At 34.9% G+C, this 16766-nt stretch overlaps 1 protein-coding gene across 4 annotated transcripts in view; it reads left to right on the top strand.

Annotated features, from left to right (window-relative positions):
- chd2 (chromodomain helicase DNA binding protein 2) overlaps positions 1-16766 on the top strand; it is a 45641-nt gene that overhangs the window by 9737 nt on the left and 19138 nt on the right. For 2 of the 4 annotated variants that reach the window (XM_048168237.1, XM_048168235.1), the window contains exons 6-24: positions 243-352; positions 4209-4455; positions 4578-4664; positions 4978-5039; positions 7588-7704; positions 8128-8292; positions 8885-9021; positions 9947-10172; positions 10309-10409; positions 11115-11156; positions 11249-11418; positions 11536-11660; positions 12758-12974; positions 13065-13154; positions 13266-13456; positions 13543-13731; positions 13947-14109; positions 14191-14343; positions 16660-16731. In XM_048168237.1, the coding sequence (XP_048024194.1) occupies positions 291-352; positions 4209-4455; positions 4578-4664; positions 4978-5039; positions 7588-7704; positions 8128-8292; positions 8885-9021; positions 9947-10172; positions 10309-10409; positions 11115-11156; positions 11249-11418; positions 11536-11660; positions 12758-12974; positions 13065-13154; positions 13266-13456; positions 13543-13731; positions 13947-14109; positions 14191-14343; positions 16660-16731 (2616 nt within the window). In that variant the 5' untranslated portion in view covers positions 243-290. The remainder of the gene's footprint in view (positions 1-242; positions 353-4208; positions 4456-4577; positions 4665-4977; positions 5040-7587; positions 7705-8127; positions 8293-8884; positions 9022-9946; positions 10173-10308; positions 10410-11114; positions 11157-11248; positions 11419-11535; positions 11661-12757; positions 12975-13064; positions 13155-13265; positions 13457-13542; positions 13732-13946; positions 14110-14190; positions 14344-16659; positions 16732-16766) is intronic. The other 2 variants (XM_048168238.1, XM_048168239.1) reach the window with 2 other exon arrangements.

Below are 16766 nucleotides of genomic sequence, written 5' to 3'. Positions count from 1 at the left end.
ACGCAGTAAGAATTTATGCATGTGGCTCTGTGAATGTATTGCCTTGAAATGCCATCGACACATGGATATTTGACATCGAATAGAGTCGAGCAGGTGTCATTCCAATTCCGATGCCTTTTAACTTTAGAAATACTGTAAATATTTATTTATTTTCAATTTTCCGTGTCCAACTTGACTTTTTCCATGCATCGCATCGGACTTTTTTTCTTTTGATGGTTCATCCAACTTTAAACTTTTGACAGTTAATACCTGGACAAAAGATCATCATTAACAAATCCCAAGACAAAATCATGATGAAGAATAAGAGTAAAAAGCAGGAAGATGAAGGCTCAACTCAAAGCAATGCTTCCAGGTACGATCTTTCATATTTTCCTCTCTTTTTTAACATGTGTCTTGATTGTTTACCTTTACAAGCATGGTTGATCAGCTGTGCACAAGTTTAAACCACAATGTCTGTAAATTAGTTGGGTTTCATATCATTGACCTTGGGATAGATGTATAGCCACACCCTGATTTTGCTAGTATTTCTAAAAGTGAAAACAAGGCCTTTGGGCCTTTACCAACATTTATACTCAAGATACACAGTGTTTTACACAGATTTGAGCACTGATTATAATGTTTTCATTTGTAAAGTGATAGTGTGAAATGACCTTGTCTGATTAGTAGTATGTGCTGCATTGCACCATGTAAGGTTAATGACATTTTAAACACTTTTACTTTAACATTATATGACAGTTTAGCATTTGATAGATGCTGCAGTCCTTGTATGCAGAACCTGATTTCTGATTTCCTGAAATATTTTAATGAAATCCATTTCACACACATGCAATGTTTAAAGCAATTTAATTTTGTCTGAAGTGAGATATGGGTATATTTGTATGTTGTACATGCTTTTAATTATTATTTTTTTGTTGTTTCATTATTAGTAGCAACAAAACTATTGCTTTTATTTAATGTGCAATTGTTTTTTTGTTTTTTTTTTAACTGCTGACAAGCTGTTGCTTAATACAGGAAATATTAATCATTTTTATGTGTTTAAATGTTTTATTTAAAAAAAAAAAAAAAAAAAAAAAAAAAAAGGTGTCTGATCCTAAAGTAGTATTTGGGGGTCATACATGTGAATTAAAATCTGTCCTATTCTTCAAGGTCTTTATTGTTTATGGAGTAAACAATTATTATTTCTTTAATGACATGGGGTTTATTACCTCATGCAAATATTAATACAGCACAAGCTCAGCAGTCAATCATGTATTTCAAAACTCGCATCTCTTGAAATAATTTACTGTTGTATTGGAGCTCATTAAAAACACATTTTAGCATTCACTCTTTTTTTTTCTTCTTTTTTTTAATGAGTGTATATTTGTTTTAGCATTGCTGATGACCAAAATGTGTTTTCCATATATGTTCAATTATAACACACATCCAAACCAAGGATGTCTTATCCTGATAGGAATTATTATAGTTACTTTAGTACACTCAGTTACTTTTATTTCCATATGAAAACTGGAACTAATTGAGTTGCAGATAATGTTATTGGGTGGGTTCATATTAACAGTAATTCATCTTTTTACAGAAATGTATTGTTTTCATATGCATTATTAATTTAGGCTCACAATTCCTTAAAATATTACAAAATGATTAGGGGACATTGAAAAGACAGTGATGCCATTTTTCAAAGGTTCATGTTTTGTTTATCCAGGGAAATATAAAGGAAAAAACCTTTAACACAACAATTGGAAATGGAAGATTTAATGATCACTTATTCAGTTTTAAAGCCTCACAAAATGTGAAAGTCAAACAATAATTGTAATGTATTCAAATGGCTATAATTGCCATTTGAAATAGATTTTGTCATTAAAACTATACTGTGAAACAACGGCGCACATCATTAATGTAGTTTTAAAGTAGCCTATGTGTTTTAACTTTTACCAACATGGGACGACATCAGTGGGGCTTTTACCCTGTTACAAAGTGGTCATCATATCGCCCTTAAAAAATAAAATGCAAACAATAGCACAGGATGTGTTGATGTTGTGTTTAGTGCTTATGACCGGGTCTGTCATTATTTTCATGGTTGTTTGTCAAGAATTTCCGTCTGAATTGATGGCACAGCTTTGAAGCCCCTGCATATGTTCCAGACACCAGTGTCTAAATCGAAAACCCCCTTAAATGTATGTTATCTTTTTACTATTACACACAGCAGTTTTATGTAATCGTGTATTTGTGATCATGAATTTACAAATGAACATATATGTTGTTGTTGTTTTTTTTTTTTTTACAGGTTACAAATCATTTCTTTAGTGTTAAACATGCCTGTGAGAGCCTAAATCAATTAATTATCCTCAGAAATATATCTTCACTGTTGTTTAGCTGTGGCAGCCATTTTCTAAATATTTCTAAAGAAACAAGAGCTGAAAAAGATGTCAAATGTGATATTTTTCCTATATTATAGTCAATATAACTTATTTGAGGTGTTCACATGGCTTAGCGCTATATAAAAAGCACTGCTTTGTTTCATCACAGTTTGAGACTGGCTTCATTAAATGGCTGAAAGTCCTCAAAGTCACAAAATGGCTCTTGCTTTGTGCTGCATTGCTTGTATTAGATGCTGCATTACATAAAAGCTTCTTGGAACTACAGGAAGCAGAAGCAGGAAGTGTTTTGGAGGTCAGATGACTTCATACTGGGTTTTCATTGGACCTTCACTTGGCTAGCAATAAGCAGCCAATGAGAATTCAGTTGAGAGGTTAGGGCCGCCCATATATGATGTCATTAGCCATATAAGGACAGTCTGGCTGGTTGGGCTGCTTTGTCAGCAGCTGTTTTGCTCCTTGAGCACATGATGGGGGTGGTTGTTTCTAGCAGTACATTCCATCATAGCACTCAATGTGCTAGCGCTCACGGTCAAATCTGCGTTATGGTTTCTCATGAATGCCATCGTGTCAAATTAAATGAGCGTTACTGAGACACTTTCACATGAGGTTTAAGGAAACACCTTGTTTGAGTCGCATAGTAAGATAGAATAAAGCAGATTTAGCGCATTTTTAACCATGAAAGGAAGATATAATTGCTCTGCTTTGAGATTTACATTTATAGTTAGAGGGGGTGGGCTTGTTTCAGACGGAAGCCGTTGCATTTAATTTTAGACTCAAAGGGCAAAGGACAGCAGAAGTGGTCATTGACCTGCAAGAAGATCCTATATATATCTCATGTACTTTCACATTTTATAAAGGTTATTTTGCAATTGTAATTTAAATTTATTGCACCTTTAAAAGACTTTATTGAAATAAAATGAAGTCATAAAAATAAAATAAGTAAACCAGATTGTATGCAAATGTCTCATCACACTTGATTAATTTAAATGTATTTTTTTCCCCCCATTCTGTCAATTAAATGAATCATTCCAATTCTACAGGTGTTGTCTGTTTGTCATTAAAGGAGCTTGTGTGGTAAAACTGTACAATAAGGTTTCATTAGTTAACTGTATTAGTTAACATAAACTAACAATGAACAATTCTTCTACTGTATTCATCTTAGTTAATGTTAAGTTCAACATTTACTAAAGTTGTATCTTTTAACATTAGTTAATGCACAGTAAGCTAACATGAACAAACAATGAACAGCTGTATTTAACAAACATTAAGATTAAAAATTGCTGTAAAAATGATATTGCTCATTGTTCATGTTCTCTGATGCTTTAACTAATGTTAACAAATGAGACCTTTTGTAAAGTGTTACTGCATTTTTTTTTTTTCTTCAAAACAAGTAATATTAATTCCAGCTAAATGCAGAAATATTTCCCATGCTACATTTATATTATATTGGATTTCATCTTTCCCAGTTTCCAAATCCTTAGAATGCTATTGTTTACAATGACAAAGACACAGCATGGTTTAAGAGGACTTGGCATTTCATTTTGAGACAATTGGATTTTACTTAAAAGACCTAAACATTTTTTGTGAAAAGCCCAATGTTTAAGTTGGATAATTAGGCGATTTAGAAATAGGAAATAAGTTGAAATTAAGTTAAATAAAAATTATTACAAATTTTTACCCATTGACAATTCATAAGATATGAGATTTTTTTTTTTTTTTTTTTTTGCAATAATTATGTCTCGAGATTTCAGATTAAATTTATGAACATGTACTGTTCAGAACCACTTGATATGTTTTTATTGTTTCTCAGCATGCACATCTTTAATGTTATAGCAATTCTGCATCAGAGGAATCTAACCGCTCGGGATCAGAGTCCGGGAGTCAGTCGGAGAGCGAGCAAGGAAGTGATAGAGCTCGTTCCCGGCGTTCCGAGTCCAACAGCACCTCCGATTCTGAGAGCCACTTTGAGTCAGGGAGTGAATCCACTGGGTCCAAATCCCGTCAGACCTCAGCACAGGCCAAAGACAAACCAGTCCGGAAGAAAGACAACCTGGCAGACGTGAAGAAGGTACAAAAACAGGCCAGTCTGAGTATTAGGAGAAATCCTGAATTATTCCCATTGGATTTAATCTTGAAGCTTTAATTTAGCTGGTGATTAATTGCTTTATCATCTAAAATGAATTGTCTCCCAAATGATCATAGATGTGGGAGGAACATCCAGATATTTATGGTGTTAGAAGATCCAGTCGCAGCAGACAAGAGCCTGCCCGCCTCAACATCGGAGCTGAGGTAGGCTGGCTGTGCAAAAATAATTCAACACTGACCCCTAGTGGTTTCTTGCGTTCTCAGTGTACATTTGCAGTGCGTTGCCAACATGTTCTGCTTCTTGGACCAAAGTAATTACCGACATAGATACTTACTAAAGCATAAATATTTATGTTTGGCCCTGGACTCAGAACTGATCAGGCTTGGCAGCCCAAGTAGTGTAAACATACCCTGTGTGTGTTGAAAGCCTTGTTTCCTTGATGAATCTGAAACATGACATTTTCATGCTTTTTAATCTAGTGCCATATATTCAAAATGGATTTTCATGGGTTTCTAGGGCAGCAGTGATTCAGAGGGGGAAAGTCCCAAAAGAAAAAGCTCACGGCAGAAAAAGAAAGAGTAAGTGTACTGAAAGTATTAAATTAGGTCTCCCGCCCAACTTTTTCCATAATGTACTTACAAATATCTGATTTGCTTTTTTCCCCCCTTCTTCTCATAATTGTCTCCATATATATCATGCATTATATAACATTTAGATTCACCCATAGTTGTGCATGTAAATGTCTTTTAAGCTCTTTTACATAAATACATTGTTTATATTCATGTTGTATTGTTCATATTCAAAACATTTTGAGAAAATATTAAGATATTTTTTTATACATTGCAATGACATTCATACCTTTTAAGCATGGCTAACAACAAGTATATAAAATGCAAAAGACCTGTAAACAGTGAATGTAAGCCTTTGATTAAAAAATTGATTCGTTATAAAATGCAATGCATTCGTTCTGAGTACATTACCATTCAAACGTTTTTTTTTTTTTACTTTAATACTTTTGTTCAGCAAGGATGCATTAAGATGATCAAAAAATGACAGTGAAGACACTTGTAATGTTAAAAAAAAAAATATTTCAAATAAATTTCTGTTCATCAAAGAATCCTGAAGAAAAAAAATGCACCATGTAAACTGATTTCTGTGTTTACATGGAGCCTAATAATGTGATTGTAATTGGACTAGAAGCACAGTCGTAATAGAAAAGTCACATGTAACTATGAATCGGAATAAATGGGCCAAATCCGATTCAAATTCCATTCGGATTGTAAGGGCTGGTTTAAACCTTTTCTAATCAGTTCGACAGGACACGTAAACACTTGATCGATTTGAAAACTGAAACTGGAAAGTACTGCACAGATGCAATGATGTAGAAATGGTGTAATGATGTATGTCGCACGAAACAAGCTGTTGTTGTTGAATACTAGTCGTGTCACTCTAAAATTCTCCTTCCACCCATCGTCTGATAAAGGCACAATATGTAAGATTCTTGGATTAAAATATCCAACACCCACTTGAACAATGTTATATAATTTGTTGACTTATGTACTTATATTATCCCAAATGTTTCCAAGAATGTTTAAGTCTAAAGAAATAGGCAATTTTAACCAGGACACGGACTGTGTCTGTGCGTCACCTATCAGTGACATCATACCCACGTTACCCTTGATTTCCGGTTTTATTTTGTAGAAACCATAGAAGCACCAAAGACGCTTTAATATATTATGTTTGTATATATATATATATATATATATATATATATATGTTTTACCATGTCTAATAACGATCTAGCTTACTGCAGTGTGCAACAAGTGTCTCATAGTAGCTGCCGAGCGAACGCAGAGTAGCATTATAACAACTTTCAATACGCAGATGTATCTAATATGATAAATGGCGCTGCGTTACCCCGCATACTCTTGACCGGAAGAAGCAGAAGCGGTCTTCTGCGGCATAATAAAAGTTCCACTGCTCTCGAGACGTGTGTCGCACTCATCTCTCATTAGCAATCGCTCCAGCGGCCCACCCTGCTTCAAACTACAGTAATGTTAATAAATCTTTAATACATTAGCTCATCCATGAATATGATTTCTGCCTGAGTCACGTCGGATTCTTTTCCACCGGCTGTGAGGTGAAGACAACACCTCCCGTGATTCCGCAAAATTAAGGCGTCATCAAGCTATGCCTTTGTTTTGAATAAGCGACCTCTAGTGGCGAAAAACTACATATTGTGCCTTTAAGTGATGCAGGACAGCGTCTCACCAGTCCTTGCTTCAGACTTTCATCCACAGACGCCTTGTTTTGGGCACGGGAATGGGCATTTTTACTGCTTGATAGATAAAGCAGCATGGCCCAAAGCTTCATGCCTAATTAGGAACCAAAATAGATATTAAGTTTGTTTTTTAAACAAAGAAAAGAAGGTATGGTATGAGAATGTGCAAACGGCGGGAAACTCTGTATATTCGTGCAGTGTGCGCATGTCTATTCAGATTTGAAGCTTGTTACATAAACGTGCACATCAAACCGATCACTTTATTTAGCATTCATGTAGGCAAGGCAAGATTATTTATATAGCACTGTAAACAGTATGTTTGGATTCATCAATCGGAATGAATTAATTCCGATTGAAACAAGTCAGGATGTTAGGATGTATTTTCTATGCCAGTGTCAAATATGAATTTCTGTTCAGGAAATCTGTACAGACAATAGTGTTAAACTAAACTAAACTAAACTAAACTAAACTAAAAGGTGTCTATATAAATGTAGCTATTGATATTAATAAGAAATGTCATATTAGAATTACATTCTATAATATATTCAAATAAAAAAGTTATTTTAAATTGAAATATTATTTCATATTATATTTCATATAATATTATTATTGCTTTTTTATGAAATAAATGCAGCCCTGGTAAACATGGGACATTTCTTTCAAAAGCGTAAAACTTCTTTTAAATACTAGCGTATATGGGCTGAAGCATCTCTCCTAGCATGTTAGATCGCCTGTGTGGTTGTGGGTAATAAGTGGAACGGACTGGCTTGCAGCTTAACAGTAGGGTAGCAGTTGAAGCTGTTAGAGGTCCAATAGATGAACCTGTGGTATTTCTGTGTTGAAAGAAATACCTGGAAAGATGATGACTCAAAAGACGAAGAGGATGTTGAGGAAGAGGCCAGCAGTTCAGAGAGTGAGCAGGAAGAGAAAAAAGTTAGATCCAGACGACTTCCTGCTAGAAGGTAAGAGTGTAGCGAAGCCTGGCCTTCAGACAGCGCATCGTGAATTATTAAGTGGGCTGTCTTATTAAATAAAAATGATTCATGAGCTCATTTTTAATTGCTATGCTTGCACTAAAATTAGTGATGTGATTTTTGCTCTAACAATTTAGGATACTTGCGCTGATTTATAATAAAGCATGTATCCTATTTCTGGCATAATAATTAATATAATAATCGATTAATGTGTATAATATATGAACTAGAACTGCTTTAAATGTCTGACAGCTGTCTCAAGGCTATTGGCTCATGAGTCAGGCTGGTAGGCGTGAAAATGAATCGCTACACTAGCAAACACATCAGGGACGCAGAACAAAAGGCAAGAAGCCTAGTATGCTGAATGAGTGCATATAAATGTATGTCTGTGCTCTTCGCTTCCCTTCCCAGACCACAGACCAAATCATCTGCTAGCAAACAGCAGCCACAAAAGGGCCGGAAACAGAGGAAGCAGGAATCCTCAGATGAAGAAGATGAGGATGATGATGATGATGAGGAAGAGGAGGAGGATACCCCAAAGAGACAAACAAGGCGGCGAACAGCAACTAAAGTCAGGTATGGATTGTTCTTATCGAGGAGTATATGTAGATCATATATATTTGAGATGCCATACTTCTGTCGGATATAATAATGTATTCAAAAATGCATGTTATGCATACAGTGACATATATACACCTATATTTTTGTAATGTATTCATTTTGATATTTTTGGGTGGTGGGGGGAAAAATACTTGACTGACTTTTTCCTCGAGTATAAGCTCCATATTCTCCAATATCATACTATATGGGCCATAAAAGCCTGATGTATCAAATATGCTACTTAACAAAAACGCACATGAAAACTTTTATTTTTAGATTTGTTACGTTTTTTAAAAAGTTTCAATAAACTGATGCATTTAAAAAATATTCATCATTTCATGTCAGGCTTTCAATTTATTGACTCTAATTTCTGCACCACATGACATTTTTAGAGTCAATAAATTGAAACTTTTCTTGAAAATGGTAGTTTTTTTTTTTTTTAAACATACAAAACTAGCATGAATTCAAAGAGTTTTTCCCTTTTCTTTATCATTAATATTCCTATATGTGATTGACCCATAAAGTATAATGACTTAGTCAGATAGTAATGATGAAGCATGTGTTGCAGTTACAAGGAGGACCAGAATGATTTCGAGACAGACTCTGATGACCTTATCGAAATGGCAGAAGGAGCCGAGGAGCAACAGGATGACGACAGTGAGACCATCGAGAAGGTCCTTGATACCAGGATTGGCAAGAAAGGAGGTAAAGATTCTTCATACTTAAAGGATTAGTTCACTTTCAAATTAAAATTTCCTGATAATTTACTCACCCCCATGTCATCCATGATGTTAGTTTTTCTTTCTTCAGTCGAAAAGAAATTAAGGTTTTTGATGAAAACATTCCAGGATTTTTCTCCATATAGTGGACTTCAATGGAGCCCAAACGGTTGAAGGTCAAAATTACAGTTTCATTGCAGCTTCAAAGCATTCTACACGATCCCAGACAAGGAATAAGGGTCTTATCTAGAGAAACCACTGTTCATTTTCTAAAAAATTATATAAGTTTTAACAATAAATGCTGATCTTGAACTAGCTCTCTTCTTCTTCTCTATTTGAATTCCGGCAGTGTAGACACTGCTAAGTGTATTACTGCCCTCCACAGGTCAAAGTTTGAACTAATTGTTATATACTTGCACTAGCATATTGTATATGACATTTTAGTTAAAACGTTGACCTGTAGAGGGCAGTAATACTAATACACTTAGCAGTGTCTACACTGCTGGAATTCAAATAGAGAAGAAGAGAGCTAGTTCAAGATGATCGTCTATGGTTAAAATGTACATAATTTTTAATTTTTTTTCAGAAAATGAGCGATGGTTCTCTAGATAAGACCCTTATTCCTTGTCTGGGATCGCTGTAAACTGTAATTTTGACCTTCAAAATTCAGCCGTTTGGGCTCCATTGAAGTCCACAATATGGAGAAAAATTCTGGAATGTTTTCATCAAAAACCTTAATTTCTTTTCGATTGAAGAAAGAAAGACATGAACATCTTGGATGATATGGGGGTGAGTAAATTATCCGGAAATTTTAATTTGAAAGTGAACTAATCCTTTAATGTTCAGTGAAACACAAAGCAATTTTGCTTATTTATTAAAGCCCTTCATTATTTTCTCATCCTTGTTAACAGCTACTGGAGCTTCCACAACCCTCTATGCTATTGAGGAAAATGGGGACCCTGGAGCAGACTTTGATCCTGAGAAAGAGGAAGGGGAAACTCAGTTCTTCATCAAGTGGAAAGGCTGGTCCTACATCCACAACACCTGGGAGAGTATCGATTCCCTCACTCAGCAGAAAGTCAAAGGGATAAAGAAGATAGAAAACTTCAAGAAGAAAAACGATGAGCTTAACGCTTGGTTAGTGCTCACAAAGATGCCATATTTCCATTTTCATATGTTCTCTAGAAGAAACTGGCTTTTTAAAACATGAATGCCATTTTTACAGACCTGAATCTGACAGCAAACGTGTAAATTACAATTGCGTTTTTTTTAGGTTGAGGAAAGCGTCACCTGAAGATTTAGAATATTACAATTGCCAGCAAGAACTAACCAATGACCTGAGCAAGCAATTCCAGATAGTAGAGAGAGTGATCGGTAAGTGCTGAATTAGTCACCATGAAATCAATATTGACAATTCTATGGAATATTGCAGTGTTTATTATTAATGATTGATCCATGCACATCATTATTTTTAAATTCACGTGCCCTCGTAATCTTTAATCAAAATAACTTCCCCTCCCTCTTGCAACAACATCTCTTCTCTGATGACGTGTTTAAGGGCGGGGCAATCTGTCACTCACATGAGATCACAAAGCAATAGCAAACCACAACCATCCAATCAATTCCCAATTAACAAAACAAAATCAAACCCCGCCTTACATTTTTTTTTTCTTTGAGAATCTGTTTCACTCAGATATGTGTCACAATAGGGAAAGAAAAACTATCGCAACTTCCACCAATGCTGACTTTGAGACAATCTTACACTACTGTTCAAAAGTTTGGGGTCAGTAACATTTTTAAAGTTTTTGAAAGAAGTCTCTGATTCTGAATAATTTTTTTGTGGAAACCATGATACTTTTTCTAGGATTCTTTGAATAGAAAGTTCAAAAGAGCAGCAAAAACAATCTCTGTAACATTTGTATCTACTGTCACATTTGATCAATTTAATGCATCTTTGCTAAATAAAAGTATTAATTACTTTCAAAAACAATCTTACTGACACCAAACCCCTTCAAACTGTAGTGGATGCTGTCAGCTATTATGATCTGTTGCTAATTTTCCTTTTCTCTCATTAATCAGCGACAAGAACGGGGAAATCACAAGCACATTCGGATTTTCCCTGTAAGTTCACTGCTTTTGTGTGCACCATTTCTTATTTACTTGGCCAAAGGAGATGTTTACCACTTAAATCATTTTCTGATATGTTGCAACAGCCCATAAAACCGCTTCCACTGAGCCAGAGTACCTGTGTAAGTGGATGGGGCTGCCGTATGCAGAGTGCACATGGGAGGATGGCGCATTAATCACAAAGAAATTTCAGGCTTGCGTTGAGAGTTTCCAACACAGAAATGCCTGTAAGACAATCCCCTCCAAAGACTGCAAGGTGAGTGTGAGAGCTTTGCTTTTTTTTCTTTCTTATCAGTTTTGGAAAAAGGGTGATGAAGCATTGCGCCACGCTATCTTATGTGAACCCTGTCATCTTTTTCTGTCCAAATATTAGGTGTTGAAACAGAGGCCAAGATTTGTGGCCTTGAAGAAGCAGCCTTCTTATATTGGAGATGAGAACCTTGAACTCAGAGATTACCAGTTAGATGGAGTGAACTGGCTGGCACACTCCTGGTGCAGGTATGTAACATACAAGTGGAGTTTTTCATCAGGAATTTTCCACATTTAGATTTTCAACATTCCGCAATTAAAGAGTGTAACAGTATAATGGCTGACAGGAGAGTAAAGTTAAATGGCGAGAGACGTTTTTTATTTTGTTATGAAAATAACTTTAGAAATGGAGCTTGAAAACATGAATCAGAACTCTTTACTTAAACTGTGTCTGACAGAAGAGTCAACAGCTTTCAAGCACGTCTTTCAAAATAAAAGTCCTACATCGGAAAAACATTTATGATTACTTTTTTGTTATTGTTGTTTCTTTGACTATGCACTCCGTGACCCACTCAAAATGGTCTTGTGAGACACTTTTGGGTCACAACCCACCAGTTGAGCAACACTGGTATACATGAATCCTAATAATTATTAATTAAACAATAGTATTGATGAGAAGAGTGCTTTTTTTTCTGACTGTTTAAATAATACTAACACAATGTAGAAATACTTAAAGGTGTTATGTCATTGTTTTAATTTAATTAAAATGTAATTGGCTTATATTAATATTTAATTGTATTAATGGAACAAAGAAATGATTTAATTGATAAAAAGAGAATAATCATGATGTCAATGTTATTTTAGTATTTATATGTGCAATTTGTATATAATCTACTATATTGTATTGTTATACTATATTAGTAATTTATATATTTGATATGTAATAGAATTTAGCTTTGTTTAATATTTCTATTTTATATAGCTTTTAGTTATATATATATATATATATATATATATATATATATATATATATATATATATATATATAATATGTAATTTCTTTTTTAATTTTAGTTTTTTTATTTCTAAATACTTCCCTTTTGCTTTAATTTATTTTTAATTCAATTTTAGTAATTATAGTACTTTGTCTTTCCGTTAGTTGCCAAAGCAACATTTCTAATTTAACTTTTTCATCTAATATTTCTATTTTATTTGATTTCAGTTTTATTTCAATTAACAAAACCATTTTTATTATATAGTTTGTTTTAGTTAAGAATAACAAGTTGAGTCCATCTACATTTTTTTGTTTTGTTCTCATTATCCCTGGTTTCTGTTACGTTCTGTAGGTGTAACAGTGTTATCTTGGCTGATGAAATGGGCCTGGGAAAGACCATTCAGACGATCTCCTTCCTGTCCTACCTTTTCCATCAGCACCAGCTTTATGGTCCCTTCATCGTGGTGGTGCCCCTGTCAACCCTTACCTCCTGGCAGAGGGAGTTTGAGACTTGGGCCCCGGATATGAATGTAGTGGTGTATCTGGGAGACGTCACAAGTAGAAAGACAGTAAGCTAGTACACATGCTGAGACAATCCAACTGTACAAAAATAAAAAAAAGAATGCTATTTTGAGGTATAACGCTCTGTTTTTGACCAGATCCGGGACTATGAATGGATCCACCAGCAGACAAAAAGGATCAAGTTCAATGCACTTTTGACCACATATGAAATTCTACTGAAGGACAAGGTATAATAATCTTTGATTTAATCTTTTATACCGATTCTGTATCATATAAACTAGTTGTTCTTCATTATTTGCACATTGTTGAGTCGAGGCTATGTGTGTCTGTGTCCGCAGGGAGTGCTGGGGAATATAAACTGGGCTTTCCTCGGAGTTGACGAAGCTCACCGGCTTAAGAATGACGACTCGCTGCTATATAAAACTCTGATCGACTTTCGATCCAATCACAGGCTGCTCATTACTGGGACCCCACTGCAGAACTCACTCAAAGAGCTGTGGTCCCTTCTGCACTTTCTTATGCCTGACAAGTAGGTACTCGCATTTTAGGAAGAGGATCATAATATTTAGGGATCAAAACTTTAAAACCCCTGTTTTCACTTTTTTCTCCCATTAGGTTTGAGTCCTGGGAGGATTTTGAGGATGAGCATGGTAAAGGCAGGGATAATGGTTATCAGAGCCTTCATAAAGTTCTGGAACCTTTCCTACTGCGTCGTGTCAAGAAAGACGTGGAGAAATCCTTGCCGGCTAAAGTGGAGCAAATCCTCAGAGTTGACATGTCCGCCCAGCAAAAACAGTTCTACAAGTAAGTGCTGTTTTATCCCATTTCATGCCTCTTTCCAAGGCTGTTTGCTTTGAGACAGTAACAGAGCTCTCTAAATTGAGTAACTCTTTGATTGAGCCAACTTTTGATTCCAGACTCTAAGACTGCACGCAGTTGGAATGCAAGTGTTTGGAGAAAATCTGCTCATCTCATCATTGTTCATTTGTAGTCTTAATGTATTGTTTGACTTTTTTCAGATGGATACTAACAAGAAACTACAAAGCCTTGTCCAAAGGCACCAGAGGCAGCTCTTCTGGCTTTCTTAACATTGTCATGGAGCTGAAGAAGTGTTGTAACCATGGTTTCCTCATCAAACAACCAGAGGAGGTTGAGAATGAAAAAGCACAAGAGCACCTACAGGTATGACTCTGTTAGATTGGAATTCAATGGGTTTGTTCATAGGAGAATGTCATTTTCAGGTTGTTTTTGATGTTTTTTCAGAGCTTGGTGCGTGGCAGTGGGAAACTGGTTCTCCTGGACAAGCTTCTCACACGACTGAGGGAGAGAGGCAACCGTGTGCTCATCTTCTCTCAGATGGTCCGCATGTTGGACATCCTTGCTGATTACCTGTCTATGAAACGCTATCCATTCCAGGTATGATCTGTGTTAAAAGTTTTAAATTGTTTATCTGTTACAGCTTCAAAGTAATGACGTGGACCCTGATTAGAAGGATGTGTACTATGCAAGTACAGGTCTAATCGACTGGGCGACTAGTAAAAACATTATTTAAGTTGTTCGTAAATTGAATTTCCTTGTGTGTCTTTCCCTGGTTTAAACATCAATGAAATATATTTTCCAATGGAATCCTGCACCTAAATTTTGCACTGATAGCTGAATGCATTGGTTGGCACTGTGAATACTTGAGGTCACAAGAGATGAAGCCATGTGCTTTCAGGCACATCCAGTTGTGGCAAAAGAGGGTAAATCAACCTTTAAAAATAACTTGTCACTTTAAATAAAGATTGTATCAATTACATTGTTTCACCAGTAAGTGGCAACAAGTGACTGTTGAAACATTCATTCAGAGATTTAGAGTTAAAAAATAGACCAATTTTTTTTATTCAAATTAATTAAATATTTTTATATAGACTGCAGCAATTAACATTTTGTCAAAACCTCTAGTAAATTTAATTTTATTTTGTTTAGTTGTCTTTAGAATCATGGGAGAATCGTGATCTCTGTTTTAATTCAATTCACATTTATTTGTATAGCGCTTTTCACGATACATATCATTTCAAAGCAGCTTTACAGAGAATGCATGTCAACATCACAATTTAAGAACGCAGTTAGCAAATAATGTAATAATTTAGTAATAATCACTGTTAGCAGTTTAACTGAAGGTAGAAGCAATGAGCTCCTTGAAAAATGAATTACATTAACAATAATTAGTTTTAAACAAAAAAATCGTGATTCTCAATTTATCCAGAATCGTGGATATTAATGGTGAAAAGAAAATGTGAACCGTTACATGATGTCACTTATCTGTGACCCTGTTTTTTGTCAATAAGAACATGTTAAATGATACTATTTTTTTATAAAGACATGTTTGTATAAGTCCATTATACTAATGGCTTCAGTCAAATTTTCAAATTAGTTTCTCTGTAAGCTTGGGGTTGATGTAATTTATCATGATTTTAATATTTTTTTTATCAATACAATTTATTAAAATGTATAATTTTTTTCCAAAAAAAAAAAAAAAAAACACTGTAAGTTGAAGTTGACTTGTACTAAAACTATTTTTAGTGGTTTCAAGTTTCACATGCATATTGTGTTTTACATTTTACTTTTAAAAAAAATTGATGACCTTATTTTCCGAACAAGAGAGGGTATGTGAGCCAAAGTTTATCTGTATAGCGGATTTCCCACATGCTGGTAGTTTGTTTCACATTAAATAAATTAATTTAGGCTTGCCTCTAATAATGAATGCCACTATAATTTGTTTTTTTACTTTTATTTGTCATTCCTGTTCAGTCCTAAATATATCTTCAAATTAAAGGATTTGTTCTGGAGTGAGAGGGACTAAAATGTACGTTTTTGGGGTTTATAATGTTTGTAAACATTGTTTTATTTTTTATAAATATTTTACATTACATTACATTAATTCTGAATGTAATAATAAATTGTGAACAATACACAGATGTGACTTTTTTTTTTTTTTTTTTTTTTTTTTCTCTCAACAATGCAATTTTAACCCAGTGCCAATTATAGTCAGGTGCTTATTTTCCGGAAAATATGGTACTTGTTTTTCTATGTTACAGACAGTTTTGGAGAGTAGTGTTGCCAAAAGTACCAAGTCGGTACTGAAATTTTAAAAATGTGATGCTTTGAGCGCTGTTGAGCAGATTTGTAGACACCTCTGATTGGCTGTTGTTCACATGCTCATCAGATATGTCTGCGATTAATAAAGTAATTGAAATAGTTACACTACTTTTTAAATAGGGTACCTTGTAATCTGTAACCTATTACATTTCCAAAGTAACCATCCCAACACTGGTTACAGAGTGTTGCATAGTGTCCTTATTTAGTTGAGAATTTGCAGTTTTTCATCTAATGTTGGTAATCTAGATATTTTTTTTGTAGTCTCTATGGAGACATTCAGAGGTGTGTGTATGGCTCTGATGATTTAGGGAATCATGTGTCAGGGTTGCAGTATGTTTGCTCAGACAGCAAGTTCCCCGAGCCTATTTTTATCCCTTAGTTATTTTTTGATCGTTGCAGCATTGAGCATTAGCACAGCTTGCATCTCAGTGTTGTTTTGGTCTGGCGAATATCTTCAGTGTCGTCATAATTTTGTGGTGACTGAGGGGGTTTTAGGGTTTTATGGAGCTTATCTAGCCGAGGTGCCCTAGTTTGGTCAAAGTACCATGCTTGACATTCCTTAACTCTATCTGTGTTTTCTCTAATGTTCAGCGTTTGGACGGCTCCATCAAGGGAGAGATCCGAAAACAAGCACTGGACCACTTTAATGCTGAAGGCTCTGAGGTAAGAACCTAAAGTGTGGCATGCGTGTTTGTTTT

This window comes from Megalobrama amblycephala, linkage group LG19 (assembly GCF_018812025.1).
Source record: "Megalobrama amblycephala isolate DHTTF-2021 linkage group LG19, ASM1881202v1, whole genome shotgun sequence".
Lineage (NCBI taxonomy): Eukaryota > Metazoa > Chordata > Actinopteri > Cypriniformes > Xenocyprididae > Megalobrama > Megalobrama amblycephala.
Note: the sequence above shows the minus strand (reverse complement) of the source record. Positions and strands in the feature narration are given on the sequence as shown.